The 17,505-nt window shown below is 36.8% G+C and overlaps 1 protein-coding gene across 6 annotated transcripts in view; it reads left to right on the top strand.

Moving 5' to 3' along the window:
* Positions 1–15,033, top strand: part of arhgef10 (Rho guanine nucleotide exchange factor (GEF) 10) — a 63,851-nt gene extending 48,818 nt beyond the window's left edge. For 4 of the 6 annotated variants that reach the window (XM_065267511.2, XM_065267510.2, XM_065267506.2 and 1 more), the window contains 3 exons: positions 471–645; positions 11,548–11,670; positions 13,175–15,033. In XM_065267511.2, coding sequence (XP_065123583.1) covers positions 471–645; positions 11,548–11,670; positions 13,175–13,668 — 792 coding nt within the window. In that variant the 3' untranslated portion in view covers positions 13,669–15,033. The remainder of the gene's footprint in view (positions 1–470; positions 646–11,547; positions 11,671–13,174) is intronic. The other 2 variants (XM_065267508.2, XM_065267507.2) reach the window with 2 other exon arrangements.
* The last annotated feature ends 2,472 nt before the right edge of the window (positions 15,034–17,505 follow it).

The raw sequence follows: 17,505 nt of genomic DNA, 5'->3' as shown, positions 1-17,505 counted from the left end.
GTAATGTAATTGGTTTTGCGAAAGAGTCGCTTTCTCTTAACACTCTTTCACACCACATACGGACAGAAACACCTGCTGTGATCTCATAATTTTAAAGTGGTTTCACATAGAAGGTCACATATGATATGATCACACACAAACCTTACAGTATGGAGCTCCTAAATGTGCCACAAACCCTGCAATAGGAGAAAGAAAGTCAGATGTTTTGTCATAGACTCTCAAAATTTCCTACTGAAATTGCATGCTGAAAAAATGGTCCTGAGCTGTCACTGGGGCAATAACCTTTAAAAAGAGACAGATATTTATACATTTGGTACCAATATATACTTCTGAGATACTGATATGACCTCTTTAGGTGTACTTTTTTAAGGGGTAGCGTCCCAGTTACAGCTAGGGACCTTTTTTTTACTTTAGAGATGAGCCAGACTTTTTACAACCATTCGCTGAGTGTGTTTTGGTCCCATTGACAGCGTCAGTTCGAGGCCCATCAGGAAGAGGGAATGATCGTGTCCCACATGGTAGTAGCTGGTGTAGGGATCTGGATATCTTTCAGCACAGGCTCCACCCTACGACTCTTCCATACGGAGACTCTCGACCACCTGCAAGACATCAACATCGCCACAGCAGTCAACAACATACTGCCAGGTATCTAAATACATAACTCATTTAACATCTGGCACTCACCTTTGGCATATATGTTTGGGGTATAATTGTTATATAATAATACCTTTTTCATTTGTAAATCAAAATACAGTGAGGTACAAAAGTACAAATTGATCTGATTTATTCAGTCAATTTATTCTACACCTGGCTCGGTAAACCGCTTCTTTGTACACACGGCCCTCGTGCACAATAGGGCTGTGGTACGCACCATTCTGTTGTAAATGTTTGTCTAAGGAAATTAAATGGCTGTGTGCTTGATTTTGTTATACACATGACTGTAAGGGTGCAGATGAAATAACCACCCTGTTTATTAAACAGGAGCCTCTGCATTCTAGAATTAAAATGTACATCATGGTTATAGTAACCAAAATCACCACGGATATCAATTTTATCATGGTTTTGTGAAATGTAAAAAAAAGTACAAATGCCAACCAAGTTTAAATTTGTTTTTACATGTAAGTGCGCTTTTGTTTGCATAAACATCTAATAAATAACATAAATCATGGTACATTTGGGGTCATGAGATAAATGTTCATCTAGTTCAGATAAAACAAAAGTGAGTTAATCGGATTTTTATATAAACACAGGACAAATCAGCAAGTCTGTCTGGGTATGTTGTGAGAAATCGGGTGAACTTTATGACCCTGGAGTAAACTGCACGACACCTGCGCTCACAGCAATCACAGAAGAAACAAACCGAATAGAAAGGAGCTTTAAACTCATCAGATAATATCATTTAATTGACAATAAATAGAAAAGATGGATCTGTCTAAAGAAATATTAAGTAAACATGCAAGATTTTCCTAAATGTGAAAATTTTTTGGATTTAAATTTAGTCAGTGAAGCACAGTCATCACAAACACATGGGAGCAGACGTGAATGAATGTTTGTCTTACATTATTGCTTAAATTGGTTGATGCTGGAAAGGAATTTTCGATCCGTGACACCGGCACTGTTAAACAGAAATTTAAAAATCTAGCGCTGCCTCACGATTAGTCATGACTAATCGTTTGCAGAATAAAAGTTTTTGTTTACATAATATATGTGTGTGAACTGTGTAAAAAAAAATGTATTTATAAATACACACACATACATGTATAATTTTAAGAAAAAAAATATGTATTTAATAAATATTTATATATAATATAAATTATATGTAAATATAAACATGTATGTACACATGCAAATGTTTCTTAGTTATACACATGCGTGTGTGTGTGTGTGTGTGTGTGTGTGTGTGTGTGTGTGTGTGTGTGTGTGTGTGTGTGTGTGTGTGTGTGTGTGTGTGTGTGTGTGTGTGTGTAATTATTATACACAGTACATACACATATATTATGTAACCAAAAACCTTTATTCTGCAAACGATTAGTCGCAACTAATAGTGAGGACGCACTAAAAAAATGACGTGGTAATACTAATTGTTAGACATTTTTATCCTGGTTAACCATTAAACCGATAATCTTAACTGCATACAGTTGTCCATGTATTTCGCCTTTTACTAATTTAATGCAGTAAAACACTTTCCATTGCACAACATTATCAATTTACAGGTTTGATTAAAAAGTGCAGCTGAAAAATGTACACGAAGTCGGAATTTTTTGCTGGCATGAAGTCCACAACTTTGTGCCAAATCCTGATGATTCATCTTATCCTGTATGATTTGATCATGTTCCAGAAAACATCACGTGTGCTTTTTTGGAAAGTTTTCAAGGCTTTTTTCCCAAAACTTTCAGCCTGAATTTCAAAAACATGGAGCTAACCTGGCCAATCTCACTTTATTGAGATTAGCAATACATTTTAATTATAATAAGAGATAATAATATTTGTATTTTAAATTCTCATATTTTTAAATCCTAAAACTTTATTTTCAGGTTAAACTAGATCTCTTCAAAGAACAAGCATAAAATGAATATAATCTTTTGGAAACAGATGATTATTTGTCATCTGTAGTGACACCTGTAATCTGCCTGCGGTCTGCTCGGTGTTTAAACATGACATCATAATTAGGTGTGTCTCTCAGTCACGTGTCTTGTGATTTTCTTTCATGTGGGGGAACCTAATTACAGCGTTCCCACTGGAATACTGTACCCTGAAACCAAAATAACCCAATGTCTGAAGGTACAGTAGTAAAGTCACTTGAATGTTTTGGTGATACTGTATTAAAGCATCTTTTCTTGGACTTTTTAGATCTTCTACTCATTGTTTTGATTGTATTTTTATTATGTACCTTAAATGGTCCGTTTGTGTATCTTAACATATACTGGTGTTCAGGAAGCCATTCAGAGATCCAGTGCTACTGTTTTACTCCAATCTAACTCCTTTTTCTGATAACTTGCATAGTAATATGGTTACATGTGTTTATAGTTATGTTTAAGTGATGATGCATTACTCTCAATAGATAAAGGTAATCCAGCTCATCCCACTGATGTCAAAATAAAGTCATTGCTTTGTTAGTCAGTCAGGAGGCGTGGGGATGAATGTTTAAATTTGAAGGGTTTCAGATTGTGTAAAAATGTTGTGGGCAAGCATCATTGTTTTTAGTATAATAGGATGTTTATTTTATTCAGCTTTCATATTTGTCTTAAACTTAAATGTTGCACAATGTTGCAAGGCTTCAATTGAAACACAAGATGCATTCAGTATATAGCAGTGGTTTTCAAACTGGGGGCCGCGAGATGGTGCCAGGGGGGCCCCAGTTTTTATGAAATACATTAATTTATCATGAATTCTGTGTAATTAACCCTAAAAAAATAAGGCTACTAACCAAAAGCACTACTTTTTTGTATAATTTAATGTTTTTTTATTAAAATGTTGAGTTTTAGAACAGTTTTTTTGTCAGAAATTTTCTTTGGGGGGGCCGCGAAGGAATGCACCGTACACAAGGGGGGCCACATGCTGAAAAAGTTTGGGAACCACTGGTATATAGGATAGGATTTGAGAGGACTGACATTGCTGTTAATGTCTGCTGTGTTGTTGTGTAATGAGATGGTAGGTGGTTGTTGTTTATAAATGGGAGTCTTTATAGCAGGGCTTTATTTAAATCTCTATAGTGTCAGGAAAGTCCTGGCACACTGAATGTATGACAAGGATTTCTTGCTGAATATCCTATTTTTTCTCTCACATCCTTTCCGAAACAGATTTAGATTTGAGTTATGCAAAATCTTTCCGTACCAAAGCTCATGTCTGTGTGCTGCATTAGATAAAGGAAGAATCATTCCTAATTTTATTATATTGGAGTCATGCACAATTGTATTATTTGAACTGATGTTCACAAGCAGCTTGCAGTTCATAAGCTTGGCTTTAGATCTTACCTTCTGTTTTTGAGCTTTAAGGATCCAGTATGTCATTTGATATATTTGAAATATTCTGATGTAGACTTTTACTGTCTGTTGACTAGGACCATTAGCTTAAGGCTTGGATAACATCTAAATATATCAACATTCATGCTGACCTTGATTTGAAAAGGAAACTGCACTGTCAGCGCTTTCACAGTTTTGTTTGGAAAGGCGAGTTTTTATTCCAAGAGATGAAATGAAAGGGAAACATGTTAAGGTCGAGTAAAGTTGAGAACTTCCTCATTTGAAACCATTTTTAGCTGTTTGCCACACAGGAAACGGTCTTCATGGAGACACCAGCCACAAAAACAAATGTCCTGTGTGACAGTATCAGGGTGTGTCTTTATCCACAGCTTTGGTTCCCTTAACATATGTTAACTGTAAAATCCAGGATAAAGTCAAGGGCAATTCCATGCAAATGTCAACCTTATCATGAAAAGTTACGTTTTTAACCGATGTCAATGTTTCTGTGATTTAAATACTCTTGCAAAAGTTTTAAATTATTATAAAACTGGCACGTCCATAATGCAGTTTTTGTCCTTATAAATGTGCATACAAAAATGTAAATAAATATAAAATAATCTTTGAAGAGCCGTTCCTCTTCCAATTGTTGGGTATTATTGCTTCCGGTTTTGCATTTTAATTCACAGAATTAATACACATTTTATATCCCAAAAACCTTTTTGTCAGATCCATAAAGGGTGTTTCACACAGTACGTTGCAACCACAAGTGTTTAGTTCTTTTTCAATAGGAAACTTGCGGAAAGGGGCAAAATGGTGGTGGTTACAGAGGTGAAGAGGAGTTGGTCCACATGCCTTACTCGTGCACCCAAAATCCTGTACCTTCTCCGGGCATGGCACTTTATGGCAGGCACCGTTGAAGATAAACATATTTGCACTAAATGATGCACATAAAGTTTCCAATACAAGAGAAAAGCTGAAGCTGCGTGGCGATTTTGCTGCGTACCGTGTGAAACGGCCTTAAGAGATGCATTCTTCCCTCATCTTAGTAAACATGATTATAGACTGATATTTTTCTGATGTCATCATCAGGGGTGTAGAATAATATAAATGGATTATCCAATATATTGGTAAAAATGCAATCTATGAGAATTTATATTTCAAGTTTGGACTGCAAATATCACATCCATAACGCTGGAATTGCTCTAATAATCTAACAATGAGATTAGGAACATCAAAATTTTTATTTCACTCATTGATTTCAACCCAGCTAAAGTCATTTTTGTGATATACTGTTAATCCTACATAATGTAAAGAACATTCAGTAAAAATATAATCTTGAAATCTTTAATATTGTCTGAGTAAGATCATCTAAGGTCAAAGATTAAAATCAATGTGAATCATGAGATTATAAAAGTCATGGTTCCCACAGGTCCTTGAAATCCTTGAAAGTTTGTGAATCTGAGGGAAAAAAATTCAAGGCCCTGGGAAGTTTTTGATAGATAGATACAGGTCATTGAAAGTGCTTGAATATATTTTATGCAATAACTTTTCTTGGAAAAAAATCCATATTATTCCCTGTATAGTTTAGGATAATATCATAAAAATTCTAAACTTTTTAAGCACATGTGCTAAACTGTTTGCTTTAAATGCTTATATCTTCTGTATGTGAATGTTGATTCATACCAAAATGCTTTTTTGCATAGTTGTGTTTGACACATGAAAACGTCTAAGGTTATGTATGTAACTGTTGTTCCTTGAGAAGGGAACGAGACGCTGCGTCTCCCTTGCCATACTTCCTGCGTCCCTGTAACACCGTCTTTGGCAATATTTCAGATAGCGATATTCTTCCTGGCTCTCGTGTCACCGTCTTTGTCATTGGTTGAATTTGATATACACATTCAGATGCACTTACCCTTGGAGGCGTCCCCAAAGTGTCACAGCAGTGACGCAGCGTGAGTTCCCTTGAAAGGGAACTGTAACAATGTATCTTAAAAGGTAACACGATGTAACCTTGCTCTCACTTAAAATGTGTCCCCATATTTAGTCCTTGAATTTGAGGGTATTGGACCTGGAAAGTCTTTGAAAGGTCCTTGAATTTGAAGTTTACTAAGGTGTGGGAACCCTGAAAAGTTTAATCTGAATTCAGGGTCACAAAAATCAGGCCTCCAGACAACATTAGTCTGTCCAAGACTTCAAACGGTCCAGCTAGTTTAACTTTATTGCATTTAAACTTTGAACAAAGTATCCTTTCTCAAAACAAACTGAGTGTCTAAGAAAGAAAAAATACTTTTTGCTGTGGGCTCACAGAATTCTTTAGTTTCAGTTTGTTGGATCATGCTTGGGTGTTTCTTAAGCTTTGGGGCTTATTTGTCAGGACAGGTTGGGATTTTGTTCATGAAAAACATGCTCAGTCTCAGTGCTGTGGTTTGTCTTTGCATGTCTTTGAAGTATTCAGGATTTCATTCGTTCTCTTACCTGTCAGCTGTTTTTTTTTTTTTTTTGATTGGATCAATTACTAATGGAATTTTGTGGCCAAAGGTAATGTGTGGCTTTAATCATCTGTAAGAGAGGACGGTTGCTGAATGAGTGAAAAATGGGAAGTGTTCACTGACGTCTTAGTGTAATCATTCTTTCTCAATCTTACAACTGTAAGAAAGTCATTCAAGATTTGTTTCAAGTCTTTACAACATTTAAAAAGCATTTTATGCATCCAATTTATAAACGGCTCCTTTGAGGATTGTGTGTACAATCGCATATATCTAAGAGAGATTTAAGACCATATCATATGTCTGTTCTTGCTGAATACAAGAGTTTTGCAAGGGTGGCATTTACTTTAGAGAATCCGAAACCATTTTAAGTTCAACTGGCGTTCAGTAGCACTAAAGCAGATTTTAGGATGAGGGTGTTGTTGGGACATCTTAAGGTCATGACGTTATTATTACAGATGCCTGTCCCACATCACTTTAGCTCTGTAAGCTGGTTAAAGATTTGTTAAACAGATACATGTTGTTTTGTGTTAAGTGCATGTGCTGGTGTTTGTTTATGTACTGCATTGAGCCAATAGTCAATGGCCTTTGTCTCTAATGGCTTTGTCTTCTGTGACCTAAATACTCACTCATGTGTGCAGTAATGTCTCAAACAGATACCATACAAAACAGCAGGATTGACCTTTTTATCATTATACATCAGTAATACGTTTTAGATGAAGGCATGCATTTATAAGGATGCTCCTTCAAAAACAAATGTTCTCCCATTTAGTTTGTTTGTTTGCACAGTAGCTGCATTTACATCATTCTTCAAAATGCGCAAATTGAAAATGTGCCCAATGGAAACACATTAGTAGCTGCGATTTGCGCAAAACTTTTGCGTTACTTTCAAAATGTCGACAAAAACTTGCAAAAGTTTTCATTAACCGATGTAATGCGCTAAAACACAAATTTGTTTTGCATACAATCCCACGCAGACCGAAATGCAGATGACATCAAAAATACTGCAAGTGCGTCTTAAAAGCCTACAGAGCAGTCAACTCCCAAAACGCTCTTGCGGTATTTTGATGTCATGCACATGTCGGTTCTTGTGACGACACGCGAAGTCGAACACACCTCTTCTGTCTTGTCCTCCAACCAAACATAGAGTTTATGCGAAATTAGCTGCGTTTCTATTACCCTTCAAATTGAAATAGCGAATCGAAAATGCGCCAATGGAAACATGTCGATTTCTCATAAACTCCCACATATTGTGAAAATGTTTTTATGCTTGGGTGGTTTTTTAGGCAGTTCGAAAAAAGGAATTATCGCAAAACTATTTTTCCGCATTTACAGGTCGCCTGACGTGTGTAACAGTCACATGATCATTCTTTAAATATAGTGCGTATGTTTGGTTAAGACAGAAGAGGTGTTTGACAACATTACGTTTTAGTCGCATAACATTGGTTAATGGAAACATCGCCATTTCGAAATAGTTTTTGAAAATAACGCCATTTTGCGCAACTCTTTAATGGAAATGCACAAAGTCTCACATTTCCCTCCATCCTGTAGGATTATAGCTTATTAAACTCATGTTGTTACTGGTCATGATTTGGTTCATGTGGGAACATATTTTAAATCCCATGTTTTTCTCATGAGGTCATTTTCACATTAGTTTTATTATTCTTGATGTGTGTTAGTTTTGTGATGATGCATCACTCCACCAGCAGGAGATTATCTGACCACATAGTTAAGTTTAGACTTATAAAAGAAAGCTATAACATTGCATTAAGCACTTTATACATTATGTTCATTAATAATAATGCTATATAGGAATTGAACAATGTCACATAGAGGGGATTAGTTAAACATGATGTACCCATCTGTGTCTCTCTTCAGAAGGTCATGCTGAAGACACACAGCCCACAGCTGAATCTATTATTGGAGTTTTGAGATGTTCAGCTAAGCAACAAAAGAGAAGAGGATACAGTAAAGATTATTTTCAGAAACAAAAAGAAACTTTTTTAACAAATATGCAACAACTTTATTCAGTCATCATTGAAATTGGTTTGTTTGGCTTGCGTTTCTTACACATAGTGACAATGTAAATTTAATTAGGTGGGCCAAAAAATGATCCTGATGGACATTAGAGGTGCACTTTACATGTTTGTGTTTCCCTCAGTATTACAGGTTGCATATAATTTTTTCACTTTTAGGATTCACTTAAAGGGGACATATCATGAAAATCTGACTTTCCATGTTTAAAGGATTAGTCAATTTAAAAAAAATCCAGATAATTTACTCACCACCATGTCATCCAAAATGTTGATGTCTTTCTTTGTTCAGTCGAGAAGAAATTATGTTTTTTGAGGAAAACATTCCAGGATTTTTCTCATTTTAGTGGACCCCAACGCTTAACAGTTTTAATGCAGTTTCAACAGAGTATCAAAGGACTCTAAACGATCCCAAACGAGGCATAAGTGTCTTATCTAGTGAAACGATTGTCATTTTTGACAAGAAAAAAAAATGCACTTTTAAACCACAACTTCTAGCTATCTCCGGTCCTGTGACGCGCCGGCGCAACCTCACTTATTTGCGTAGTGACTTCGAAAGGTCACGTGTTACATATATGAAACGCACATTTGCGGACCATTTTAAACAATAAACTGACACAAAGACATTAATTAGTATCATTCAACACACAACAACGTTGGAACGGTCCTCTTTCTCCACACTTGTAAACACCGGGGCATAGTTTCGCATACATCATCCATGACCTCTTGACGTGATGACGTATTACGTGAGGTCGTGCTGCGCGTCACACGACCGGAGATAGATGAGATGTTGTGGTTTATTTTTTAGGCATATTTTAATTTTTCGGGTCAAAAATGACAATCGTTTTGCTAGATAAGACCCTTATACATCGTTTGCGATCATTTAGAGTCCTTTGAAACTCTGTTGAAAAAAACTTTTGAGTGTTGAGTTAAGTGTTAAGTATTGGGGTCCATTAAAGTCCATTAAAATGAGAAAAATCCTGGAATGTTTTCCTCAAAAAACATAATTTCGTCTCGGCTGAACAAAGAAAGACACAAACATTTTGGATGACATGGTGGTGAGTAAATTATCTAGATTTTTTTTAAGAAAATGGACTAATCCTTTAAGTGCTATATTTGGGTCCCCAGTGCTTCTATCAACGTAGAAAATTTGAAAAAGATCAACCCAGTAATTTAGTTTTGGTAAAGCATTCTCTGTAAGCATGTGAAAAAATAGGTCATTGAAATTTTGCTCCTTTTGTGATGTCAGAAGGGGATAATACCGCCCCTTAGTCTGCACTATCCAACCACACCACTTCCATTTAGTGCAGAGATCAGCTCATTTGCATTCAAAAACACACCCATAAAGTTCTAAATAGTGCCAAACACAAACCCTCAGTTGTTTAGTTATGGTGTATTACATCAGTTACATCTGTGATGCTCAGAAATAAGAGTTAGTTCTTTACAAATGAGTCGGTAAGCACGTAAGCAGCTCAATAAATTTATTCAGGGGTTTAGAGAGAGTTAACCCACAGATGGGTTTGATAAAAGCGTCCTGTTAACTAAGGTCATGTTGTGTCATCACTGCAATTCTGTTTGCTCATGATACTGATAACAAAAGAACCACTACTTTTTACACAGAGATTCTGGAAAATAGACAGATAATGTGTCCCGGGACTTGTCCCAAGATCATTTGATTTAAGTTTTCATAAAACCTGTTCATGCGTTCACACACACTAACTAAAGATCTTGTAAAGACGCGTGACATCAGAATGAAACGTGTAATTGTAATCGTGCACTTGATAAAATATTTTCTAATGAAATTTCTAGTAAAACCATGCATATGCGGTTTTTCCCTCCGATTCGTTCATAAACTAGCACATCGCAAACCGTTTCATTAAGTTGGTGAACGATTTCAGTGCTGATAGTGAGAAGCTCCCTAAACTCTTCTCATCATGAATGTTAATGTGCATTTTAAAGATCTGAACGATGTTTGTTGCGTTGACTCACGTGCATTTTTGTTTATTATAAGCTCATGAGCGTGTGACTCGCTATTCTTTTATATTGCTGAATGATCTCAGCTTTAGCGCTGATAGTGACGATCTCCCTAATCTCTGCTTCAGTCCAGTCATTTCTCGTCGTGAATGTTAATCTGCATCTGTTAAATCCCTCATTTTAAAAGGCTGAACCATAACTTCATTGTTGCGATGACAAGCTAGTCCTCACTACGGCAAGCCCCTTAAGGCATTGTTTCTGCGTCTTGTTCACACACAGGACTTTCCGGGAATATTACTAGGTCCTCTTTCCGGGAGCGATCCCAGAACATTTTCGTGTTTTCATTCACACAGCTGTCTGCCAATTTTAGGGAGTTTTCTGGGACCAAAGTACTGTGTGAATGAGGTTTGAAAGAAGTATTAAGCCTGGAGTATAGTCTGTTTTTTAAGTGTACGCAAACGTAGGCGCACAGTCGAATGCACAGCCTTGTCGTTCGTGTACGTAGATGTTCGACACATGCATATTGCGACAAAATGCAATGCATCTCCTAGGCTACATACAACATTCTCCTGCACGAACAAAATACGCATATGTGTAAAAGTGGGAATATGCTTTTAGCTTTAGTCACATTCAAACGTTTCATTGCTTAAATGTTGTGATTGACTGGATTGAATGTCTAAAACACAACAATAAGTGAATTGGTTTAATTTATTCAGCAGTTATTTGAATGTTTTCCAGTCAATTTGTGATTTTAGTTGTACTTGACCAGTTAAAAGGCCAGATAGCTAAACATTTAGCTTTCATTTCTTTTTTAAAGAGACCTCTCTGTTGTTTCGAAGAGCACATCGTGTCAGGTTTCCATGGAAACCAACTGCGTCTAAGCATCATCCCCATAGTAACGTACCCACACATGCTGTTGAGCTTCTTCCCACACATGTTATTATTCCACTGGGTAAATGTTTCACTACTGTACATACCTCTGGTCATAACTGCTTGACACAAGTGTTTTAAAGCATGTATGGGGCGAATTTAACAGATTAAATAATACAGTACTGCTTTATCAACTCAAGAAACATTTGTTTTCATCCTCAGGACAGCAGAGAGTTTTGGTGAGCAGTCTGTTAGTGTCTCATGGTCTGCTGTTGGTGGGGACCAATCTTGGGGTCACAGTGGCCCTGTCTGTGCCCAGACTTCAGGGCATCCCAAAGGTCACAGGTGGGTGTAAACCACAATTAAAGTTTAAGATGTACTTTGTAAGACCCACATATTGCAGTGGAAGATATAAACTATTCACTTCATGTGTTCATTTTAGGGATCTTTTTTTGACAAACACTTACTGGCCGATACAGATATTTGACAATTGCTCGCTTAATTGAACTTCTATTAAAAAATTATTATGTTTTAAATGACCAAAGTTCAAAACACATGTGTTCAGGTAAACTACTGAATAATTTATTGCTAAATTATTTTCACTGACAAGGACTGGATCCGTTTAACATTGAACAGGCCAACATTATAAAGGCCTAAGTATATTTTACAGGGTTCCCACGGGTCCTTGAAATCCTTGAAAGATGTGAATCTGGGGGAAAAATTCAAGGCCCTGGGAAGTTTTTGAAAATATACATGCATAGATACAGGTCATTGAAAGTGCTTGAATCTATTTTATGCAAGAAGTTTTGTAGTTTGTGTAGTGTATGATAATATTATAAAAATTCTAGACTTTTTAAGCACACGTGCTAAACTGTTTGCTTTAAATGCTTATATCTTCTGTAAGCGAATGTTGATTCATACCAAAATGCTTTTTTGCATAGTTGTGTTTGACAAATAAAAACATCTCTGGTTACGTATGTAACTGTTGTTCCTTGAGAAGGGAACGAGACGCTGCGTCTCCCTTGCCATACTTCCTGAGTCCCTGTAACACCGTCTTTCAGATAGCGATATTCTTCCTGGCTCCTGCGTCACCCTGTCTTTGTCATTAAGCCTCACCATTGGTTGAATTTGATATACACATTCAGACGCACTTACCCCTGAAGGCATCCACAAAGTGTCACCGCAGTGACGCAGCACGAGTTCCCTCGAAAGGGAACTGTGACAATGTATCTTAAAAGCTAACAAGATGTAACCTTGCTTTCACTTGAAATGTGTCCCCACATTTAGTCCTTGAATTTGAGGGTATTGGACCTGGAAAGTCCTAAGGTGTGGGAACCCACAAAAGGAAAATAGTGGGCATGGCTTGTGCGTTCCACTGTGAATTAATTGGATATAGAAAAGTAGGCGTGTCATTCAGAAATGGACTGACAGTCTAGCTGACATCGTTAGAGAAGGATCGCCACATTGGAGTTTAAGAACATTTTCTGTTTTGAATAAAGTTTATGCTGGCACATATATTTTTTTTAATGACCCACACTGGTAACTTGTTCAAAATAAACTCTCAAATATTCCATTAAAAATAAGAATTGTCATTTTTGATTTCATGGGGACTTTAAATCTTTAGCACATCAGGGTCTTTTGATACAGCACAAATAAAAATGGTTTTCTTTTCTTAAATTTGCAGTTAGATTTAACTAGACTACCCCTTACACTTGAGTCATGTCTTATTTTGCCAGACTGCCATGGATGCCTCCATAAAAAGAGAGGTGGATGACGCCACTGTTTGTGGTTTTGTTTAAATCTCTCCCTCCCTCTTTTTCTGTTTCTCTTTTCCTTTCATTTGATTCAGGTCGAGGCATGGTCTCTTTTCATGCTCACCATGGCCCAGTCAAGTTCCTCACCATGGCAACAGCAGTATGTAATGTCTCCCGGGCAACCATGGCAACTCTTACATCCAGCACACCCAGCGAGTGCCAACCTGGGCCCCAAGAGGTGGAAGGAACCCAAGCCGACGAGAACGACACACGGCTGGGGAATAGCAGCGAGAGCTCTCTCCCCAATGCACCCGTCCTCCAGGATTCCTTGTCCTCCTCGTGTGGGTCTCTGGCTTTGTCCCAATGCTCTTTAGAGCACGGGCCAGAGGACGGAGCGATATACGACCTGCTTAACCAACCAGCATACTTTCAGAAAGCCAAGCAGACTCAGACAGTGAATGTGAGCTCATTGTTGGTGGTGTCTGGAGGGTTGGGCCATCGAAGAATCAACAAAAAAGCTAAACAGTCCAAACACGAGGAAATGGTGTCTACCATTATGGTGTGGCAAATACCACTGCCGAGTCTGTGAAGGAGGAAGATGGAGGTAACCAGAGGATGGTGAGATGAAGGGGATCTGCAGATAATAGTTTCAGTTCACTATTAGGATTTGGTCTGTAGTTTTTTTTTCTCTTCATCTAATGATGCTCTTGATGTTTTGTCTTTCTTCCAGGGCATTGCATGTCAAAGAAAGATAGCAGTTCTTGATCGTTGATCTTGCTTTAACTCATGGTGTGACAAAGGGAAAATGGTTTATGAATGAAGGGGAAAAAATTTCAGATAAACTTTTGACCACTTTCACCTCTACTAATTTTTGAACTCAACTTAGTCATGATCAAAAGTTGCATTCATGAAAATATGCCAGTAACACTGCAGTGTGCTGAGATTTAGGTTTAACTGTGGTAATGACATTTCTAATGCTACACAATTTTCTCAAAAAAAAAAAAAAAGGAAAGACAGCAGACGACTTCAGTCCGGATCTGCACCAGAGCTGCTGACTTCGGCACGGATCCGGTGCTGATCCGGCCCAAAGCCGTCTGCTGTCTGCCCTTCTTTAACAGTATATTTCATTTGTCACACTTTAAATATGTTTTCTTCGGTTCAATTTTGTCTTTCATTGTTTTTTGATAAAAACATTTTTTAAAGGTCATCTCAAAAAGCTTGCTTCATCAAATAACGGTGCTTGTCAGGAGGTCATTTGAGGTTCTAGACTTGTATGTGTAACTGCACATCGGCCTCTGTGATCATCTACAACCTGTGACTGAAGGACTTGTATTGGATTCTCTGGCGGGCCAGAGGTTCATTTGGGTCTAAAGTGATGTTAGTGGCCACTGATGAAATTCATCCATGCTTCTAATTTAAAATTTTGCTTGTCAATATTTAAATTGTTGGAAAAAGCTTTATATTGACATATTGTGATATGTATTACTGGTTTGTATATTAACAAATATACAGTAAACAATTGTTTTAACAAACATTTTGTATATCTGTGCAAGTTTAATAGATAGTTTGTTTTGTTTTTATGTTTTTACCCAACACAAAAATGAGTTGAGATCACTTGGTTGTTATTAATATTATTATTATTCTTTGTTGTTTTGGTGAAATGATCTGAGAAGAAAGCCGATTAAAAGGACAAATATAGAGGTTGAAAGGCTTTAGACAAAATGCACTTTACCAGCAGCAACACTGATTTTAAAGCTTAAGGAAAATTGCATGGACATGGATGGATGCAGAGAAGATGATAAAAAACAAAACTTGGAAAAATATGTATTAAAAATGAAAAGAATATATGTTGCTTTTCTGCAAGGTCCAGTGTTTCAAAGTGTTTTCCAAATATTCCTCTTGCAAGGTATCTGGCTAAAAAGGGAAATTAAAAATATAATATTTATACCTTTCACTTTGATTGTATATTTTTTAAATATGGGTTGTTTTGTTATATTTGAGGCTTCATCCAGGCATCAGGCCATTCAGAATCTGTTACACAGTATGACAATTTTTCGGCGCAGAAGTTTATTTTATTTACCCAGTTAAAAGGAGGTTTACAGAATATATTGGGATATTGACCAAATTTTTGAGCATTTTACCCTTATTCATTAAGGAGAGTGAAGAGTAACATGAACTTAGAGGGTTTTGCAGTAAAAGACAATCACATTTGTTAAATAATATAACTAAAATTTACAAGAAATCACATCAGACTCCCTTTGCATTTTGCATTTGAACTCTTTATTCACGTATATAAAACTTTAGTACCTTATAATGAAATAATTAAAATTATTGTATTTAGCAAAGTTACTTTTAAAAGTAATACATTACAATATTAAGTTACTCCCCAAAAAAGTACCTATTGCATTACTTAGTTACTTTTCATGGAAAGTAATACTTACGTTAATTTTGCGTTACCTTTTCTTACTTTGCAGGTGTTTTTATGACTGAGAAGTTCTGCACTCAGAAATTGCATATTTCCATCGAAAAATGTCAAGCTCTGGGGTCTCATTTATAAAACTGTGCAAAGGATCCCTACTAAAAGTCTACGTACGCACAAAAGCCAAAAATGGCGTACGCCAAAAAATATTAAGACTTATAAAACAAAGCAATGTCCTCTTTATAAATCTCTGATCACCTGCAAGTGTGCGTACATGAATCATCTTCAGATCCCACCTTGCAAGCCCATTCTCCCGTCAAGTTTTTTTTTTATATAGATTACAACCTTTGCGTGGACTCTGGCATACGCACGTTTCCAGACCCGAAACTGTGTGTGTGAGTGTGTAATTCTACGGTAATACCTTTCAGTTAAATGCAGTAGTTGCAATAGTTTTTTTTTTTTTTGTATTAATTTAAAGGTGCAGCGTGTATTTTTAGAAGGATCTCTTGACAGAAATGCAAAATAATATACAAAAATATATTATCTGGGGTGTATAAAGAACTTTCATAATGAACAGTTATGTATTTATTACCTTAGAATGAAACGTTTTTATCTTTATACACCGGGGGTCTCCTTACATGGAAGTCGCCATTTTGTGCCACCATGTTTCTACAGAAGCCCTTATCGGACAAACTTTTTTTTACTAAGTTGTCTCTGACGATGACATGTTAGTCTGGTGGCGGCTACCGTAGCTTCTCTATGTGTTTCCAAAGCGAGGGGTGAGCAGTGGACTGAGCCGCTGGTTTCAATTCGCAACCTCACCACTAGATGCTGCTAAAATTTACACACTGCACCTTTAATTGAAAAGTAACTCACATTCCTTTAAAATAAAGTAACTTAAATATTAATGTGTACATTTATAAAGTAATGCGTTACTTTACTCTTTACTTCAGAACAGTAATATTATTACGTAATGCACGTTACTTGTAATGCGTTACCCCAACACTGTTATTAAGAAATAATAAATACAAAAAGTGCCACAAAAGCATGCAATGTTTTGTCTAAATGCACTAAAGTGACATTGAGCCTTCAGCCCCCCCTCCATTAGCTAAGATATATGATGCTTTTAGTTTTTGTTGGTTGAGAGATGTTTGTAAGTCCCTGCAGACTCCACACAGCTGATGTGTGTAGAGGTCTAATAGTGACAGCTCAGTCTGACCATGTGCTGCTTGGCTGACAGACAATCTTGTCTCTGATATGTTGCTCTGTGAAAATCAGTGGTTGCCCTGGCAACCCTTTAAGACCAAGTGCAGCCCATAATATAAGAGTGTATAATGCGTTACCAAAATGCACTTATTAAATATAACCACATTGGATAAGGCCAATGACACATAAAGTCGTGTTGCCTTTGACGGTTTTTGTCAGGTTTTACTTTCTCTTTGTTATTAAAACCTGTCATTGCGTGTTTAACTCATCGCTACCTTATATAACCCATCATCCTGGATTAACTTTGTCCTGACTCACCACTGTCTATTCACACATATACTTTAGTATTCTTATGTGTTTACTTCAGCAAATTGTAGTATACTGTAGTATATTACAGGGGCGTAATTTTCACTGGGGACGGGGGGCATGCCCCCCCCCCATTTTTTTAAAATCCCATTCGTGTACCCCCACTTTCAAAGTTATTTGCCATATTTTTTAAACGCACGTCGTCACGTCAGCCCATTTTGTGTTACTCCCTTGATTACTACACTTTGTTAGTATGCTATACTACACAAAACAGTATCTAGGAATTTTACTACAGTTTAGTGAACAGAAGTATAGACTACACATTTCTTTCATGTGGGTTTGTTTTGGTTTATGCACTTTTCAACACTGTCATTATATCGTAAGTAGTAATTTCATTTGACAGGTGCAGTTCAAGGAACTTGATAACATCACTGCCACATTTACGTTATATAGCGATGTTGTTATAAGATATTTGATAAAAACGTTTAAGGTCTT

The sequence above is a fragment of the Paramisgurnus dabryanus genome, chromosome 17 (assembly GCF_030506205.2).
Source record: "Paramisgurnus dabryanus chromosome 17, PD_genome_1.1, whole genome shotgun sequence".
Lineage (NCBI taxonomy): Eukaryota > Metazoa > Chordata > Actinopteri > Cypriniformes > Cobitidae > Paramisgurnus > Paramisgurnus dabryanus.
Note: the sequence above shows the minus strand (reverse complement) of the source record. Positions and strands in the feature narration are given on the sequence as shown.